The following is a 17,645-nucleotide window of genomic DNA, read 5'->3' as shown; positions in this document are numbered from 1 at the left end:
ACGCGCAGGCTCAGCGGCCATGGCTCACGGGCCCAGCCGCTCCGCGGCATGTGGGATCCTCCCGGACCGGGGCACGAACCCGTGTCCCCTGCATCGGCAGGCGGACTCTCAACCACTGCGCCACCAGGGAAGCCCCTGGTTGACTTTTTTTATATCCTCCTTGTTCTGTTTAATTCTTTATCATTCCATCGTGAACATTTCTCCAGGTCATTAAAATTCTTCAAACACTGCATTCTTTTTTTTGTTTTTTACACATCTTTATTGGAGTATAATTGCTTTACAATGGTGTGTTAGTTTCTGCTTTATAACAAAGTGAATCAGTTATACATACACATATGTTCGCATATCTCTTCCCTCTTGCGTCTCCAAACACTGCATTCTTTTTTTTTTTTTTTGCGGTATGCAGGCCTCTCACTGTTGTGGCCTCTCCCGTTGCGGAGCACAGGCTCCGGACGTGCAGGCTCAGTGGCCATGGCTCACGGACCCAGCAGCTCCGTGGCATGTGGGATCTTCCTGGACCGGGACACAAACCTGTGTCCCCTGCATCGGCAGGCAGACTCTCAACCACTGCGCCACCAGGGAAGCCCCCAAACACTGCATTCTTAATGACTGGTTGATTTTTGAATATTGACCCAGCCTTGCATCCCCAAAATACCTCACTTGTTTATAAATAGCTTGCAAATCCTTTTATATATTGCTCAATCCTCTTTCCTGATATTTTGTTAAAGATTTTTGCATCTATATCCTTCCGGGTTATTGGTCTGTAGTTTTCTTCTTTGGTATTGTCTTTGTCTGGTTTCAGTGTCAGGGTAACACTAACTTCATAAAATGAATTGGTAAGTGTTCCCTCCTCTTCTATTTTCTGGTAGAAGTGTGTAGAATTGGTGTTAATTTTTCTTTAAACGTTTGGTAGAATCCTCCTGTGAAACCATCTGGCCTAGAGGTTTCCTTTTAGGGAGTTTTAAAATTACAAATGCAATCCCCTTAATTGCTATAGGGCTGTTAAATTCTCTGTTTCATATTGGGTCTATTGTGGTAGTTTGTGTTTTCCAGGAAGTGGTCTGTTTTCATCTAAGTTGTCAAATTTTCTTATGCTATCAGGTGGTTTGAATAAAGAATCCATTCTTTTTCATGGATTTTGTGGTGTGTGTGGAATTTGTCAGTTCTAAAATTTGTAATTTGTTATGACTTCTCTTGTCAGTCTTAATAAGTATTCACTTTTGGACCTCACTTTTTATGATCATAATTTGATATGTGTCTTTTTCTTAAAGGACCCCCATCCGCCCCTTCGCGTATAAGTCAGGCCACACAGGAGCTGGACCTGCCCAGCCCCCTCCAAAGACGTGGATTTGGCATGTGTTTGTTGCCTTAAATGACACTCCTGTGAGCCGAGGGAGTTTGGGGCCTCACCACCGGTTAGGTCTCGACACGCAGCAGACGAGTACTTTATGCTTTTGGAGTGAAACCTATATGGAAAAACTGCAAAATATGCCAGCCTGTATTTAGTCCTGTCCGTGTGATACCAGGTGACAGTTGTTGCTCTTCTTTCTACTTTCCTAAATTTCCACGATACACATGCTTATTTTTTCAAAAAATGAGAGGAACAGAAAAGGTGGATAAAAAGGGACTGACTGGGGAGTTTGGGGTGCAGAGTTAGGGAGGCGTCTCCAGGAGGGGCCCCAAGACCCCGACATCTCACGTGTTTCCAAGTTCCCACACTCCCTTCTCCGCCTCATGCATTTCAAACAGGAAGCTGTTTGCAGATAATACCGCAGCCCCAGCCTGAGTTGCCGGGCAGTCTGACAGCCAGGCCTCTTGCCCGACGTGTGGGACCGCGGCCCAAAAACAGCAGCCTGGTCTGGCGCACACCTCAGGTAGGGACGCTCTGCTGGCCACTCTGCAGCCTTGGGAGCGGGATGGGGGTGGGGAACCCGCGGGAGATGCTCAGGCGGGAAGGCGAGGCTCCTGACGGGGCACAGGTAGGAACTGGGTGCAGGGCCGAGGGATTTGCTCTCAGATCGGGTGTGTCGCAGGGATCAGGCCAGAATTCTGAGGCTTGATTGATTCGGTAGCTCACGGTGGAAACTTCCTGGAGCCGAGCGCCGGGCATCAGAGCTACCAGTTACTAGGAGATGATCAGGTTTCCATAGGTTCAAAGGGGTGACGCAGTTTTTCCTGCATCCCAGCCGGGGTACAAGCGGCCGCAGAACCCCCGTCCCAGCCCCTGGCACACACACCTTCCTGAGCAGCTAGCTCAGGCTCCTGGGGCCTGGTGGACCCCCAGCGGGGGCGACGGGGCGACCAGCTCCTCTCTGCTCAGTGGCCAGCCTCTCTGTTTCGGGCTCAGTGGTGGGAGTCCCAGATGTGGGGCGAAAGGCGGGGCTGGAGAAGGCAACTTTCAAGGGCACATAGGGTCACCCTGTACGGGGTGGGGTCATCCTGCCTCCAAAATTGGATTCCACAGCGTCCCAGGGGCCCTCCTGCCTTGGCCCTGGCTGTCCGGCCGAAGTTAGGCAGTGGTTCTGAAGTTAAGAGGTAAAGTTTGGAAGCCACTGAGTGTGCATAACTGGATTTTCTGTTTGATGGGAAGCACGTTGCCCGGGTAGCAAGCAGAGTGGCGCCCCAAACGTTCACAGCTGTTCAGTTCTATTTACGAATTTGAAAAATCTACATGCCAAATAAAAGAACAGACAGATGATTTGCATAAGGCTCGGGGAGGTAATAGGGAAAAGGCCTCTTCTTGCTTCATGGTCTTGGTAAAAAGATAGGAAAAATGTGTGCCCTTGGGGTGAAACTCTGTCAGTGCCATAGTCGCTGGGGAAGGCCCAGTGTCACTGTAGGGGTGGGGGTGGGGTGTCTGCCTGCCAGCGAGACCCGCGACGCTTCTAGGGACGTGCTTCTCTGCAGGCATTCACGGTGCCCGTAAGACGGTGGGCCCTGCTGTAGACATTTAATGAAAATGTACAGTTGCACGTTTGGCCCATTAAGCCGCACTTTTTTCCCTATTTCATTGTTATATCATGTTTCTACCAAGAATTCCAAATTGAATTTCCTTTCTTCTCGGCCAAGCTGGCCTCCTTCACGGAGGGGTGGGCCCCAGCTGGGAGATAAGGATGTTTTTCTTGAAGAGACCCAGGAGGAGCTGCAGCCTCCCCGTTTATAAAACAAAATTCCTCTTGTAAGAGGGCAGGAAGGAGCCCGAAGTCTGGGAAAGAGGCTCCCACCAGGGCCGCCCGCACTGATTCCTGCTGCAGGACCCGAGGTGGGCCCAGACGCGTGAGTGGGCCAAGGGCCGAGGGCCAGCGGGAGGGCCGCCCCGGCTTCCCTGCACTCCGGGCCCCCTGCCCCTCGCTCCCCCTCCTTGGGAGGTGGCATCTGATCTTCTGCAGTGTGAGAGCAGCGAGTCTTGCTGAACAAGGTGGCTGTCTTCTGACCCAGTTGTCTCTAGCTAGAGAGGAAATTCCCATGCAGTTCCCGAGACATTTAAAACAATCTAAACACAGCTGGCCTCCCACACATACCAAGAGGCAAGCATCCATTGGCCTGAGCACAAAAGTCAGGGGAGCAAGTGTTTATCGTGGCTTTTTAAAAACCGCCAGCTAGTTGACACGTAACATTCTATTATCATCGCCTTCAAGAAGTACCTCCTTGAAAGGAACAGGCGACTTGCCGCTAAAGCAGCAGCTACGCTCTTCATGGTTAAGAACACAGTGTGATCATCCGGGCTGGCTGCACACTTGGCGGTGCTGCTTTGTTCAAAGACCATTAGGAATCCAGGCCCCAATCCCATTGTCCGGCCCTCTACGTGGGTCCGCACAGGCCGCGTGTCCGAGGCACTGGCCCTGGGAACACCATGGGAACGTGGAAAGCCATCAGCAGAAGAGTGTCACGTCCTATGTGAGTTGCCGCTGGGAACCTCTGGGCGTTCATTCATTCATGTACCCATCCTTCCATTCACTCGCTCAGCTTAGCGCCTGCAAACCCCAGGCCTGAGTGCTCCAAGCTCTTCCAGTTACGGCTGCAGGTGCTCACGGCGGCCGATGTCCGGGATGAGCTGCTCGCTCGGGGGTCAAGGCTTAGCTGACAAAGGAGACGGAGAGAGCCAGCTCACCGGGGCCCGCACGCCTGAAGTGCCTTGCAGCCTCTCACTGCCTCCTATTCACTGTCTTTAAAACCAGGGGCCATATACGTCACCAGGGGGTCCGGGGACTAAATAAGGCGTGTGTGTCCACGTTTGGTGTGCAGTAAACGTTAGCTCCTTTTCTCTCCACCAAACGTGAATGTTAGAAAAGTAGATAAAATAAAAGCCCACTACTGCTGTGACTGAGGGGGGAGGATGGGCCCTTACTTTGATTCGGGGAAGCTGACAGTTGGGCCGAGTGAGCAACGGTGCTGACAGGACAGCGTTAGGAAGTCCCAGGCCAGCCCATCGTCACCACTTCTTAGTTGTCACTGAGGTCTCTGCCTCTGGCCTCCTGGCCCGTGAGGCTGGAATGACGTGCCCATCCATGTGCAGGGTTACATGAGCACCATGTTGTCCCCGATATGGTGAGCAGTCCTCCCCCTGCCTTGTCCCTACAGGCTGAGATCTGTGACCACACGTGGGGAGCCGGGGTCTCACTGCAGGACGGCACGGATGACTGTCACCTCTGTCCCTTTCGTGGAAGATCTGGCTAACGCACAGGCTCTTCACGGGGGGCACAGAACGCTCTCACTCAGCAGCTCTGCTTCCAGCCCTTCATTTGTCTGGAAGCCAGGGCCGGCTGTGGGACTCCTTCCCAGGGTGTGGTGGCCAGGATGTCAAAAGCTGCTGTCCAGTGGGGCCGGCCTGGTGCTGAGCTGCGTGCACCGCTGCCTGTTCTTCCTCAGGGTGACCCCAGGACGCTTGCCTCGCTGTAAGGTGAGGGAACAAGCTGACAGGAGATGCAGTCTAGCCAGGGCGCTGGTCCAGGTGCAGCCGGATGCACAGCTGTCTCCCAGCACTGTGGCATCCAGACACCAAGGTCCCGCGGAGCAGACCTCAAAGTCTGCGTGCTTCCTCACTGGCCCATGGCGAGGGGACCAGCACAGGGACGGGGGGGCAGCTGTGTCCTTCCAACCTCTGTCCCTGTCCCACACCCTTTGGTGACGGGGGCTTCCTCATTGACGTGAGGACATAGTAAGCTGCAGGAGCGTGCGGCAGCATAACGTTGATGAATCCTGGAGCACGATGTTGAGTCAAGTAGGTAAGACGACACACAGCGTGGCCCAGGATCTCATAAAACTCAGAACCTGGCACACTAGACGCGGCGTTGTCTAAGAATGCACGCACTGAGGCTGTTTTGGAAACAGCAGGAGAAGGTGGGCTCAGGTGAGGAGAGCGGCTCCTCCGAGGGGAGGCCGGGGGCGGGATGGGCACCAGGGACTCGGGTCAGGGGCCCGGACGTGTGAAGCGGATGCTCACCAATGTTTGTTTTATGGCTGAGCGTCCGAGTTTTCACGTAACGGTAAACATGCCTCTGTGTGTATCAGGTATCAGTTATAAGGAATCAGAAGAAGAATCTGGAGTAACGCATCCGGAGTGGTGACTGTTGTCACTGCTGGGCGAAGGGGATGTCTCGGTGGAGGTTTCAGTCGGCACCCGAGTGAGAGAGACAGAGTGACAGAGAGGGAGACAGACAGAGCGACAGGGAGAGAAAGAGGCACCAAAGCACTGACAGCCGCTCCAGGGCAGCTGCCACCGCAGCCCCCGAGCGGGGCGAGTGTGGTGGCCGGCGCGCCTGCACACTGTCACTTGCTGTCCCGGTTCCCGGAATTCCCGTCACTGTTTACTGCTTCTCCCTCCCTTCAGGAGTCAACGTGCTGCGAGGCTCACCATGAAGCAGGCTCTGGCTCTCATTGGCCTGGCCTTCCTGTCGGTGCTCCGGGCTGGGGGCGCTCAGCAGACGGTGGACGACACCTGCTCCGTGCAGATTCTCGTCCCCGGCCTCAAAGGTAACTTCCGCCGGGCCTCCCAGAGGTCAGGGCCTCCCGGGCAGCGGCCGGAGTGCAGGCGGGAGCTGCGTGCGAGCGGCGGATGCAGAGCTCATCCCGCGTCCCCGGGCCGGCTCGGGGCCCGGCCGTGGGAAAATCTGCCCCGTCGATGGCCCTGGTCCCCCCTTCTGTAAAGTCCAGGGTCAGACTGTACGTGGCGTCCACACTGTCTTCAGGCGAGGGATCCTGTAATTCTGAAACCAGACGTTCGTGTGCAGCTCGGTCCTCTCTTCAGGGACCCTGTAAGGCGTCCGAGGTGTGTTCCAGGCACCGCACACGTCACCTGCAGCGCCTCTCAGGGTGAAATGCTCTCATTGTGCAGATGAGGCCGGTCCAGGCTCAGGGAAACTTAGCAGTTTGGCTAAGTGGGTTGCGTAGCTCTGAAGCCTGGGCTCCTGTTACGGTTCCTGAGAGCTCTTTATTCCTTCTTCGAAAAATCAAGAAAACTTCTCCTGCGCTTTGTCTGTAATTCACCTCCAGGGGGAGCTGCCTCTGCAGACCAGGGATGGGTGGGCACCAGCACAGGGGGAGGACCTTCACTCAAAAAGTCACCGGGTTCTACCACGCACGGGCAGGAGATCCCAAACCTTGTGGCTCCCAAGCAGGACCAGCTCCGTAATTCGAGGGGCCCAATGCAGATGAAAATGTGGGATCTTTTGTTCAAAAGTTAGAAAGAATTTCAAGACGGGGACAGGGCACCTCCACCACGTGGGGCGAGCATGCCCCTTGGGCCTTGTGCTCCTAGGAGCAGCGGGCAGGGTCCCGCATCCCCAGATTCCACTCTGCCCCTCCTGCCCCTATAGGGCTGCGTGTGCTCTTAGTAATGAAGTTACACGGCCGTTTGTTCTCTGCTCTAAAATTGCTCGGGGCCTCTGAAGCACACAGCTCCTGACTCGAGCGAATCTCCCATAACCTGGGGAACACACACCGGGAGGAGGCCCTGAAGAACGGTTTAAGCGTATGTTTATTGTTATAGAAAGAGTCAGTCATTTTTATTTATTTATTTATTATTATTGTTACTTTTTTGGCTGCACTGCAGCTTGTGGGATCTTAGTTCCCTGACCAGGGATTGAACCCGGGCCCCCTGCATTGGGAGTGTGGAGTCTTAACCACTGGACTGCCAGGGAAGTCCCAGAGTCAGTGACTTTAAACAGTCTCTTCCTAACCCCATTAAAAATATACAAATACACAGAAATAGGAAAAAATCTAGACGGAGATATACTGGCATGCTAGCAGCAGTGCTTCTCTCTGAGCACGGAGTTGTGGGTGTCTGGGAAAGCTCGGTCCAGATATTCTACTGTATAGCCACATTCGCCATTTAAATATAAAACTGGGACACTATCAATATTCAGATGTCTCTGGGTTTTCAAGCACATCTTGAGGGTACTCTGAGACAGATGCTTTTTGACATCTGCGTCGGTGACCATTTCTGCTGCATCCATGTTAAGGGCGTTCCAACCCGCGTGCTCGGCGGGTCCCCTGCAGTGCTTCCTTCTCCGAGGGTGGCCCGCTCCAGGGACACCTCACCTCCTCTAAGCAATGATTTCTCACCACCCAACACCATGCTGTGGTCGGTGATGAGCCACTGTATTGCCAGGTGGAGGCATGGTCCACAGTGATGAGCCACTGTATTGCCAGGTGGAGACATGGTCCACAGAGAGCCGACTTGCTGTCACTCTCCTGCTCCTCCCCCGTTCGCAGACTGAGTGTCTGCAGCGAGCAGACACGGTGTGGGTCCTCCAGCGGAGGGGTCTGCCAGGGAATCTGCGGGGCCCCTGCTCTCCAAGGCTCATCTTCTGGCAGGTGGTCAGACAGGCTCCCGAGTGGTGCTGAAGCTGTGTGGGATGTTTGGGGCCATGGGCAACACGCAGACCACGTGCTACCCACAGTGTGTGTTCCGGATCCAGCGTTTCAGTGGCAGCATCGTTTCACACGTCCGGTTTCACGCTAGTCTGTCAGCACCAAAGCAGCGATTTTAGTGGAGAAACTTAGTATATTTATGAAAGCCTCTAGAAACTGGATATCTTGTTCTTTTCTAAATTTCCAGCTTTGCTGGGGGTGGAACTGACAGATGGAAGCTCTGTCTATTCAAGGTGTGCATCGTGATGCTCGAATAGGCAGGTACCTTGTGGACGGATCGCTGTCACGCTGATGACCACACCCACCTCACCTTGTTACCCTCTGTGCGTGTCTTGTTGTGACGCAGAAGCGTGGGTCAGTGAGAGTTCCTTCTTTGTGATGCGAGGGTGCTGAGCCAAAACAGAGGAGGGGTTTCATGCTCTGACTTGGGCAGCAGGGGTGAGAGTGGAGGAGAGAAATCTATGGCAGCAAAGCAAGTCTGGAGCTTCTAAGCAGCAAACGTTCAGGCCCATGTGGATGTGCGTCCCCTGCAAAGTGAAGATTGGCATCACGGCAGAGCTCCTTCCCCGGATCCGCGTCTCGTGCAGCGTGGGGCAGCGGCGGGCCGGCCGCCCTCTGCCCCGCGCCTGGTCCCACCCAGCTCCTCCTCAGACCAAGCTCCGACCTCGAGGACATTCTATGCTGCTCTCAGGGCACAGAGAGCAGGATGCGCCGGAGAGCCAGGGCAGTCTGTGAAAGATCTGATTACAGCACATGTGCCAGGGCCTGCCTTGGTCAGTGGAGATAAACACAATTCAGGCCCCGCCCTTAAGATGAAAGAGGCAGGTGAGGGGTCTCCGTTCGTTCATCAGCCGCGTCTGTGTTACAGGCCCCACCAGGCCAGGCTTAGCCTGCGAGGGTGGAGCCAGTGCCCGTTTCCTTGGAGACGGAGCCTGGAGGTGGCAGGAGGTCTCTGGGGACATGGCGCCCTGCTGCTTCCGGCCCGTCCTGATGCTTCCTCCTGCGAATCCACACTGGGCTTCAGAATCCTTCTCAAGGACTCCAGGCGGCCTTCTCCTTGAGAAGAAAGTCATGTGCTGTTACAGACCTAAACGTAGCGCATTATCTCTGTATCTGGAGGGAGTAACAACTCATTCTGATGGAAGAGCAGTCTTTCCTTGATGGCTGGAAAAATGGGCTGTAGGTAGGAAAACACTGGTGTGTATTAGCAAGCCTGCTGCTCAGAGATTTTAAAAGGGCATCGTTATTCTTACAGGTTTTATCGAATCAATTGAAAGAAGGTTGATAAAGCCAATGATGTGACTCACACATGCACGTGGGGTTTCGCGCTTCTGAAATGCTGCTCTGGGCCAGTTCCCTCCTCAGCTCTGGTCTCCCTGCCTCTTTCCTGTCCTGACTGCTTTCTCTCCCAGAGGAGGGTCCAGTCGGGGACGTGGCCTGCTTGTTCTCTGATTAGGGTTTTGCTGCCCGGAGCTGGAGAGCTGGCTTGTCGCCTGTCTCTGGCCTGGCTCTTCATCATAAAGTGGACGTGATCCCTGCCTCATGGGGCAGGGCGGGGGCAGGTTAAGTTAATGGAACTAAGCGAATGGCTGTGTGTGAATGCTAGGAGTTCATCTTAATCTATAGAAGAAGCTGGTGGGTTTGCTTGGTGTTAATTTTCCACGATTATCCACAGAGCCGCTGTGCGGCCCAGGGCTCTCCCGGCTGCTCCAGGAGACGCAGGCGGGCACGACGTGGACCCTCCGTCCACGGGGGGCAGTGGGACGTGGGCACTGATAATGCTCGCGTCTGGCCTGGACCCTGGAACCATTAATCTCACTGTCCTCCCCTGACGCAGGCATGGGACCACGGTATTTTCCTCCTTAAAGCCTGGCGGGGGCGTCCGGTGGGCCGTACTTGTGAGGTCTGAGCGCTGTCTGTGCCCGGCCCTCCCGGCTCGTCCCACCTCACCTGTGCAGTGTCCTTTTGTCTCCTCAATCTCTGCCTGGCTGCATCTTCCTGGTTCAGCAGGTCTGCATTAAAAGCCACTTCATCAGAGAGGCCTCTTCTGATCTCAGTCTAAATTACAGCCCTTCTGTTCAAGTTCCTGCTTCATTTTATTCTCGTACCCTGTGTTGCTAATGACAATTCTGTGTCAATCTAATTCTCATTCACGTGCGTGCAGTCTTTAAACATTCCTTCTCCTCGTGGCGCTCATAGAATTTTCTCTTGATTCTTGATGTTCTGCGTGTCACTCTGACACATCTGAGTTATTTTCCCCTCATTTCTTTCCTGCTGGCACTCTGTGGGCACGCGCATCGTGCTCTTCGGTGATTTTCCTTAGTGCCGGGAAGTCATAGCTATTAAATCTTCACAGCTGTTAAGGCTTCGAATGTCTCTTCTCCTTTTCTGGAATTCCTGTATGATGCATGTTGGGATCTGTGGGGTTTTTTCTTCAACGCTCGACGTGATAACTTCAAAACCGAAACAAAACTTTCCATCTCCTTCTCTCTCAGTGTTGCCTTGTAGACAAGTTCTTCATCCTCATTATTTGTCTCATGAATTAGCTTTTATCATTGGCCATTCTGTTACTCCGCCTGCCTGTAGAGTAACTTGTTTCAAAAATGTGTTTCATGAACGAGATTCCCTAGTTGGTCCCCTTTCATTGGGGCTCGTTCTAGTTCGTAGCTGCCTCTTCTCTCGCATCTTTATGAGGCTATTCAGTGTCTTTCATAGTCAGGTTCTGGCTGCCCCGCGGAGTCCTGTTTCCTGGGTTGTTATTTCTTTTTTCATGATGTTGGTGCCCCTCCAATGTCTGCTGATTCTTGATGGTGAGATCAGTCTGTTAGTCGGTATTTCTTGGTAGACTATCAGTTCTTCTCCAAATATTACTACTGTAATGATTTCCTTTCTTTTTAAAAGATAAGAAAAAACCCGAGAACTACCCAGAGATTCAGGGGCCCGTGTGTGCCAAGTGTGTCAGCCGCCCTTTAGCAGCGGTTCATGGAGCCGGCACAGCTGTGCCGGGGTGGCAGTAACGTGCCAGCCCTGCATTCCACGTTTAAATGGGATGCCCCCTCCCCTTAAGGCCAGATTATCAGTTTGGGGGATTTCACTGTGGAATCTGTAATCTCAGGGGAGCGTCTTACCAAATGAAGGCGCGTGTAGAGAATTTACGGAGAATGAAAGTTCACTTGAATGTTGGCCTGCTGTTTGCACAGCTGGGCAGGTGCACGTCAGCACCCACACCCACCCGTGGGAGGCAGATACATCAGGGAAGTAGATGAGGCCACGAGACAGTGACTGTGGTACAGAGCAGGGTCCTCATCACGGGAGAACGGAGATCCAGTGAGGGGCTGAGGAACAGCTTCCTGGACAGTCAGGTGAGCAGGTGAAACCCGCACAGGTGGGTTGATGGTCACGGCCGACTAGGCAGAGGCAGCAGTGTAACCGGACCCCTGGGCTCCAGGTGCAGGCCTGTGGGGAGGAGCTTAAAAATGGGACATTATTTATAACTACATTTGGCTGTTGGTGGTTTTGAATCTCCTTTGAGAAGGGAAGTATCATAACGGACTCTGTGTTTTAGGAAGATGGTTCTGGGGTGGATTGGAGTGGGGGGCGGCGGGGGGCACCGGGAGGGGCCTTGATGTCCCATCCGCACTCCGTCCTCTGCTCCCCCCGTGCACTGTGCTGCTGAGACAGGGTGTCTCCACGGTTGTTTGCGACCTGTCTCCTGCCCTGAGCCGCATGAGGGCGGGCTGGTGGTCCCGTCACCTCCAGAACTGCAGAGACGTGGCTGAGCGTGGAGCCCCCATGGGCATCGGGAGGGAGCGGCCGGTTGGGCTTCGCAGAGCTGGGCGATGCTTGCACTTATCCGTTGAGGGAGACAGAAAAGCAGAGATGACCGTGGGGCTTGGAGCCTGGAGTCTGGGAGACTCGGTGTCTCAACGGCAGGAGCAGGAAAGTCCACAGAAGAGACTCACTTCTGGGGAAAACCACCAGGTCGACTTGGGACGTGCTAAGTGCGGGGTACCAGGGAGGCTCCACAAACAGCCCGTTTCCCTGTTTCGGTTCTGAACAAAACAGGAAATAAAGGAAAATGTGCCAAAACATGGTCAGGATCTGTGAGGAAGGCTGGGGGCGTGTGTAGCTTAGGCTGAGAGCAGGACGCACCTGGCCAGCGAACCTGAACCGGGTGATGTGCTCACCTGGTCACAGGTGTCCCCGTGTGGGAGGACCCTGCCCCTGAGCAGTAGTGTACCCTCTGGGGGGTGCTCACACTGAAGGGACAAGGGGACGCCGGCTCGTGTGCCCAAGTTTATTCTTCCCGAGAGTACCGGCCAGACGAGGGAAGAGAGAGGCCAGCGCAGGTGGTAAGGGGCAGCAGAGCAGCCATGGTGGGTCCTGGGGAGCCCTGTGCACCAGAAGGCAGACTGGGGCCAGCCCAGGGGGATGGATGGAGAGAGGGACAGATGCATTCCCAGAGGGAGTGGGGAGGCAAGGCAGCAGAATCCTGAGAAGAGACTTGGGGAGGGAGACCTAGAGCCAAAGCTGGGAGCAGGTTGGGAGGAAGGGGTGAAACCCCCCGGGGGTGGGATGGGAAGAGGGAGGCCAAGGGGCCTGGCTGGCGGCACACAGACACTGGACCCCGGCGCTCAGAGCAAGGTCCTAAAGGCATGTGACTTTTTCCACAGGGGATGCTGGAGAGAAGGGGGACAAAGGCGCACCAGGACGGCCTGGAAGAGTCGGCCCCACGGGAGAGAAAGGTACCTGCTGCCCCTGGGCCCCAAGGGCACAGCTGGGGCACCGGCTCCTGGAGAGCTGTTGGTGGGGAGAAGGGGGGTGCGTTCGAGAGGAACCCGGCACCTGTGTAGGTCTCGGGACTGAAGCAGGGCACAGAGAGGGCTCTTTAAACAGTGCTCCCTGGCTCTGGCCTGCCCGGCACCGAGAAACAAAGTGCCTTCTGGGAGGTGTGCCTCATCGGGTGGTTACGTGTATGGAAACTCGGCGCTCGCTGGGCCTCACGTGCAAATTGGGGATCACTTGTGATCGTTACACGTATAAGTGCAATTATGAGGGTGTGCAAACAGTGATGGAGGCGTGTGAACAGTGATGGCAACAGTCATGTAGGTGTGCAAAGGAGAGAGAGCACAGATTTGGGTGGGGCATGGGGGGTTACACCGTGGCCTCCCAGTTTTGGCTAACGGACCCTAGTCACCTTGAATCTGTTTCCTCATTAGGAAAAAAAATAGTGTCGTTCAGCCTGCCTCCTGGGGTTGTGCTGGGGCTTACAGAAAATAGATCCTACCTAAAAAAGAAGCTACACGGTGCACGGTGATGTCAGTAAATGCCACCATTAGGATAGACTTCCTCTCGCTGCTTTAAAGTTCGTGAAATCCGCCACAGCTGTGTTTGGAGGGCCCTTGCCAGCGCCTGCACACATTCTATGGGAACACGTGCTGGGATTGCCCAGCCCGCCCCCGCCCCGCCTCGTAGCGAGGAGCTAGGTGGTTCTTGTAACAACACAGATAAAGGTTGTTATGGTTTTAAGTCCATGCACCGTTTTTTCATTCTTAAATTTTTTTAAATGTTGGTTTTTTCTTTTTTGTTTAATTAATTAATTTTATTTATTTTGGCCCCGCTGTGAGGCATATGGGATCTTAGTTCCCAGACCAGGGATCGAACCCGCACCCCCTGCATTGGGAGCACTGAATCTTAACCACTGGACCACCAGGGAAGTCCCAGTTTTTTCGTGTTTTGAGGTGTGATTTACGTAGCGTCAGTGAGTTTGGCAGCTGCAAATGCCTGTGAAACCCGGGTCACAGTCTAGATCCCGAGCACTTGTGTCACCACCATCCCTCCATCAAGCCCACGTGCTGATTTTTATTTCTTACTTTCCCTTTACTCATAACAAATTAATGAAAAAATAAAAGAACTGTGCTCCTGGTTCAAAGTTCAAAACATACAGAAATTATTCACAGCCACTAGTCTCCTTCCCATCCCCACCAGCAGCCCCCGCCACTGACAACCACTGTTAGGTTTCTTTCTCTTCACAGAGATATTTTGTAATGGCCGAGTGAACACTATTCTTTCCTGCTTCTGTACAAACAGTTGCAGAATGTATGTAATGTTCTGCATTTTCACTTAACCGCGTTCTTGGAGATCATTCGTTCTGCAGGAGGACGCGCAGGTTGTGCTCGCTCTCGCCTGGAGACATTGTGTCCGCTCTTTATCTAACTGGCCTCCTATCACTGCAGATTTACAGTTCCCTAGGGCCTGGCTGCAGTGAGTGAGTAATCTTGTAAATGTCATTTTTAATGTGGACGAGTACAGCCTGAAGATAAATTCCGGACAGAGAAATTGTTGATCAAAATGCACGTGCATTTGAAATGTTGGTGGATATGGCCTTCCAAAAGGATCGAATCCATTTACCCTCTGTTTATTGAAGGACGAGGGCCGACCCCTTCACCCTCCCTGCCTCAGAAAGCTGCCAGTCTGGTAGCCGTGGAAGGCCACGTCAGTGGGGCTTTAACTTAGCCTCTCTTATCATAAATGAAGCCAGCTTATTTTTCAGGTGTTTAAAAGTCATTTGTATTTCTTTTCTTTTTTTTCCTTTTTGAGGATTGTCTTTTCCTGTCTTTTAAAAAACCTTCTTGGGTTCTTCTTTTTTTTTAATTTATTTTTCGGCTGCATTGGGTCTTCATTGTGGTGTGCGGGCTTCTCATTGCAGTGGCTTCTCTTGTTACGGAGCATGGGCTCTAGGCGTGTGGGCTTCAGCAGTTGTGGCGCATGGGCTTAGTTGCTCCGCGGCATATGGGATCTTCCCAGACCAGGGATCGAACCCGTGTCCCCTGCATTGGCAGGTGGATTCTTAACCACTGCGCCACCAGGGAAGTCCCCCTCTATTGTCTTGTGAGGACAATGTCACATTTCACAGTTAAGAAGTGAATATGCCTCTATTCTGGATGGTCACAAATTCATTTTCATGACGCCATTTCATTGATTTTTTTTTTTTTTTCCCTTTGGCCGAGCTGTGCAGCATGTGGAATCTTAGTTCCCTGACCAGGGATTGAACCCACGCCCCCTGCCGTGGAAGCGCGGGGTTTTTGCATTGATGTTTTTTCAAAGTAACGATGTTTGAGCTCAACGCACGTGCAGCAGGCAATGCCTAATTTCATGCCAATGTGGACCCGTGGCTGCTCTCTCATCTCTGTCACTAGTGTCACCAACATGTAGCTCTCTCATCGCTCTGTCATCATCATCATTCTCTCTTATTCTCACTCTTGAAAAGGCAGGACAAGCATGCAGAAACTATAAATGCTGTTATTATAGCGTCCGAATCTTCTGATGAGGATGAACGTTGCTGGGAAGGCAACAGCCTAATTCACTGCGTTTTCCTGTCATTAACCACTAAGTTGAGTGCTGTTACGTGCTGAGATCTCGGGGAGGCCACCTGAGCCCCAGAGTCAGAGGGGGAGAACAGATATGTGGACCCTGGAGAATAAATTGAGGCAGAAAGCTGCGGGGCAGTGGGGAGGGGAATTTGGGCTGGATCGAGAATCTGTCTTGTTTCAAGTTTTTCTAACATGTAACAGTAAGTGTGCTCATGATAGAAAATTTATATATATCTATAAAAGTGAGGAAAATCAGGCATAATAAAATCATCCAGAGATAACCACTTATTTTGGTATATTTCCTTTTTCGGGGTGACTTTTCTTGCTTTGTTGTAATTATATTGTGTATATAAGTTTGAACCTATTTCTTAAATTTAATGCCAAATTTTAGTGTAAGGATTTCTCATGTATGAAATCATTTTGATGAATGTCTCCTACCCATGGGTAACTTAAAACTCCACTGGGAGCGGTATGTTCGAGAGCAGAGTCCTGTGTATGATTCGGGCAGGAGAGGGGAGCCTGGACCTGCCCTTTACAGTCCCATTGACCTGCCTGACAAGGAACCTGCCAGGCTAGGAGGCGATGGGGCAGTGATCACCGGGCTTGCCAGGGGTCTGGCTTCGCCACTGACAAAATGAGCAGGTTTGGTCTGGGGTCTTTGCTACTTTGTAGAGCACAGAGAACAGGTCAACCCAAGTGCGATATATTTGGATTATTGAATAGTGGGATAGTTACGTAGAAACCTAGGAAATATCCATTTTTGGATGACCTTTAAAAAGAGGACTGGCCGTGGCATGATAGAATATAAGAGAATAAAATAGGATACAAGAACAGACATGTGATCGACTAAGATATTTACAAAAAGGCGAAGAAAAAGGATGGAGAAGAAATCAATCAGAATACTAGTAGTAGTAGACATTTCTGGGTTATAGGATTATGGACCTTTAAATTCTCTTCTTTAAATTCTTCTTTACATTTTCTCCTGTCTCTATCGTTGGTGTTCCCAGCAACGTGCATGAACTATACTTTGGATGTTAACAGGTATTTTGAAAGGTTGCTGTGGCCGTGGCCCTGGCCTGTTGGCGATGTAGGCTCACCTGGAGGCCCAGGTGAGGGTTCGTGAGCTCTGGCGGTCTCCCACACACTGACGGCCATGCTCACGGGGTCAGCATGGCTGCACCTGGGCTCGTCGGAGCCCGGAAACTGAGAGCTGCGGCCAACCTCAGAAGCGCTAGCGCAGGTTCAGTGTGGCGAAGCTCGAGGCGGGCCGTGCTCGGAGACTCAGGTGTGCTGGGAGGCGACCTCAGCTCCAGGACGCCCCAAGGCTCCTCACTGGAACCGCTCTCCCGCCGGGATGCGGGATTCTCCCGGCCACCTTCCCATCCTCCTGCATCCTGCTTTCGTGGAGGCGTTCCCACCAGTGCCCTGCTCTTAGCGGATTGCAGCTACTGCCCGGGGGCCCTGTCCCCTACGGAGAGCAGTGACCACTGCAGGGCGGGGCGCTGGGGAGACTTGCCTGGTTTCTGCATCAGCTTGGTTTCTACGAAGAATGGCAGTGGGCTGGATCTGGGTACCTGTCCAGAGGCTTCCGAAAGGGACTCCTAGGATGAGGGCTCCGGGGCGGGAAGGGCCGGGTGTGGGCGGGGCAGACCCGCTCAACGCCAACCGTGCTGCTTACCAGCTGTGCTGGCTTCACACCCTCGCTTCCAACCCGTGAAGGCAAAATAATAACGTAGTCGCTATCAGTCCCTATTGTTTATTAAAGGATGAAAGCTGGGAACTCGGGAGCAGCAAGCCTGGTGCACCGTGGGCCCTCGCGCAGCTGCCTTGTTCCCACTTCCGAGCTGTTCCAGCCCCACGCCCACTGGCACTGAACCCAAGGTGGTCCTCGCTCATCCCGGACAGCGGCCCCTTCAGAGTCGGCTGGGACCTTTCAAAAACGGTTATTTCCACTTGAGGCTGTGTTGATATTTCCCCAGGCACTACATTAAGCCAACTTAAATCCTCAGTTGTGTTTATGCAGTGCACTTACATCATTCACACTTGATTTTCATTGTTTAGAAATTATTTTCACTGGAATTACTTTTTCCCTGTGAATTTTCACGGACTCCTTGAACAGTTTTTTTTTTTTTTAAGAATCAATTTTATTTATTTATTTATTTATTGGCTGCGTTGGGTCTTTGCTGCTGCGCGTGACTTTTCTCTAGTTGTGACGAGCAGGGGCTACTCTTTGTTGTGGTGCACAGGCTTCTCATTGTGGTGGCTTCTCTTGTTGTGGACCATGGGCTCTAGGCACGCGGGCTTCCATAGTTGCAGCACACTGGCTCAGTAGTTTTGGCGCGCGGGCTCTAGAGCGCAGGCTCAGTAGCTGTGGTGCATGGGCTTAGTTGCTCCGCGGCA

The 17,645-nt window shown here is 52.9% G+C and overlaps 1 protein-coding gene across 2 annotated transcripts in view; it reads left to right on the top strand.

Moving 5' to 3' along the window:
• The first annotated feature begins 1,392 nt into the window (after positions 1–1,392).
• Positions 1,393–17,645, top strand: part of COLEC11 (collectin subfamily member 11) — a 29,556-nt gene continuing 13,303 nt past the window's right edge. The window contains exons 1-4 of one of the 2 annotated variants that reach the window (XM_060027644.1): positions 1,393–1,526; positions 1,750–1,874; positions 5,831–5,973; positions 12,546–12,617. In XM_060027644.1, coding sequence (XP_059883627.1) covers positions 5,856–5,973; positions 12,546–12,617 — 190 coding nt within the window. In that variant the 5' untranslated portion in view covers positions 1,393–1,526; positions 1,750–1,874; positions 5,831–5,855. Of the gene's footprint in view, positions 1,527–1,749; positions 1,875–3,872; positions 3,898–5,830; positions 5,974–12,545; positions 12,618–17,645 lie in introns of those variants that run through there. The other variant, XM_060027643.1, reaches the window with a different exon arrangement.

Source organism: Delphinus delphis, chromosome 12 (genome assembly GCF_949987515.2).
Source record: "Delphinus delphis chromosome 12, mDelDel1.2, whole genome shotgun sequence".
NCBI lineage: Eukaryota > Metazoa > Chordata > Mammalia > Artiodactyla > Delphinidae > Delphinus > Delphinus delphis.
This window is presented reverse-complemented; position numbering and strand designations above follow the sequence as displayed.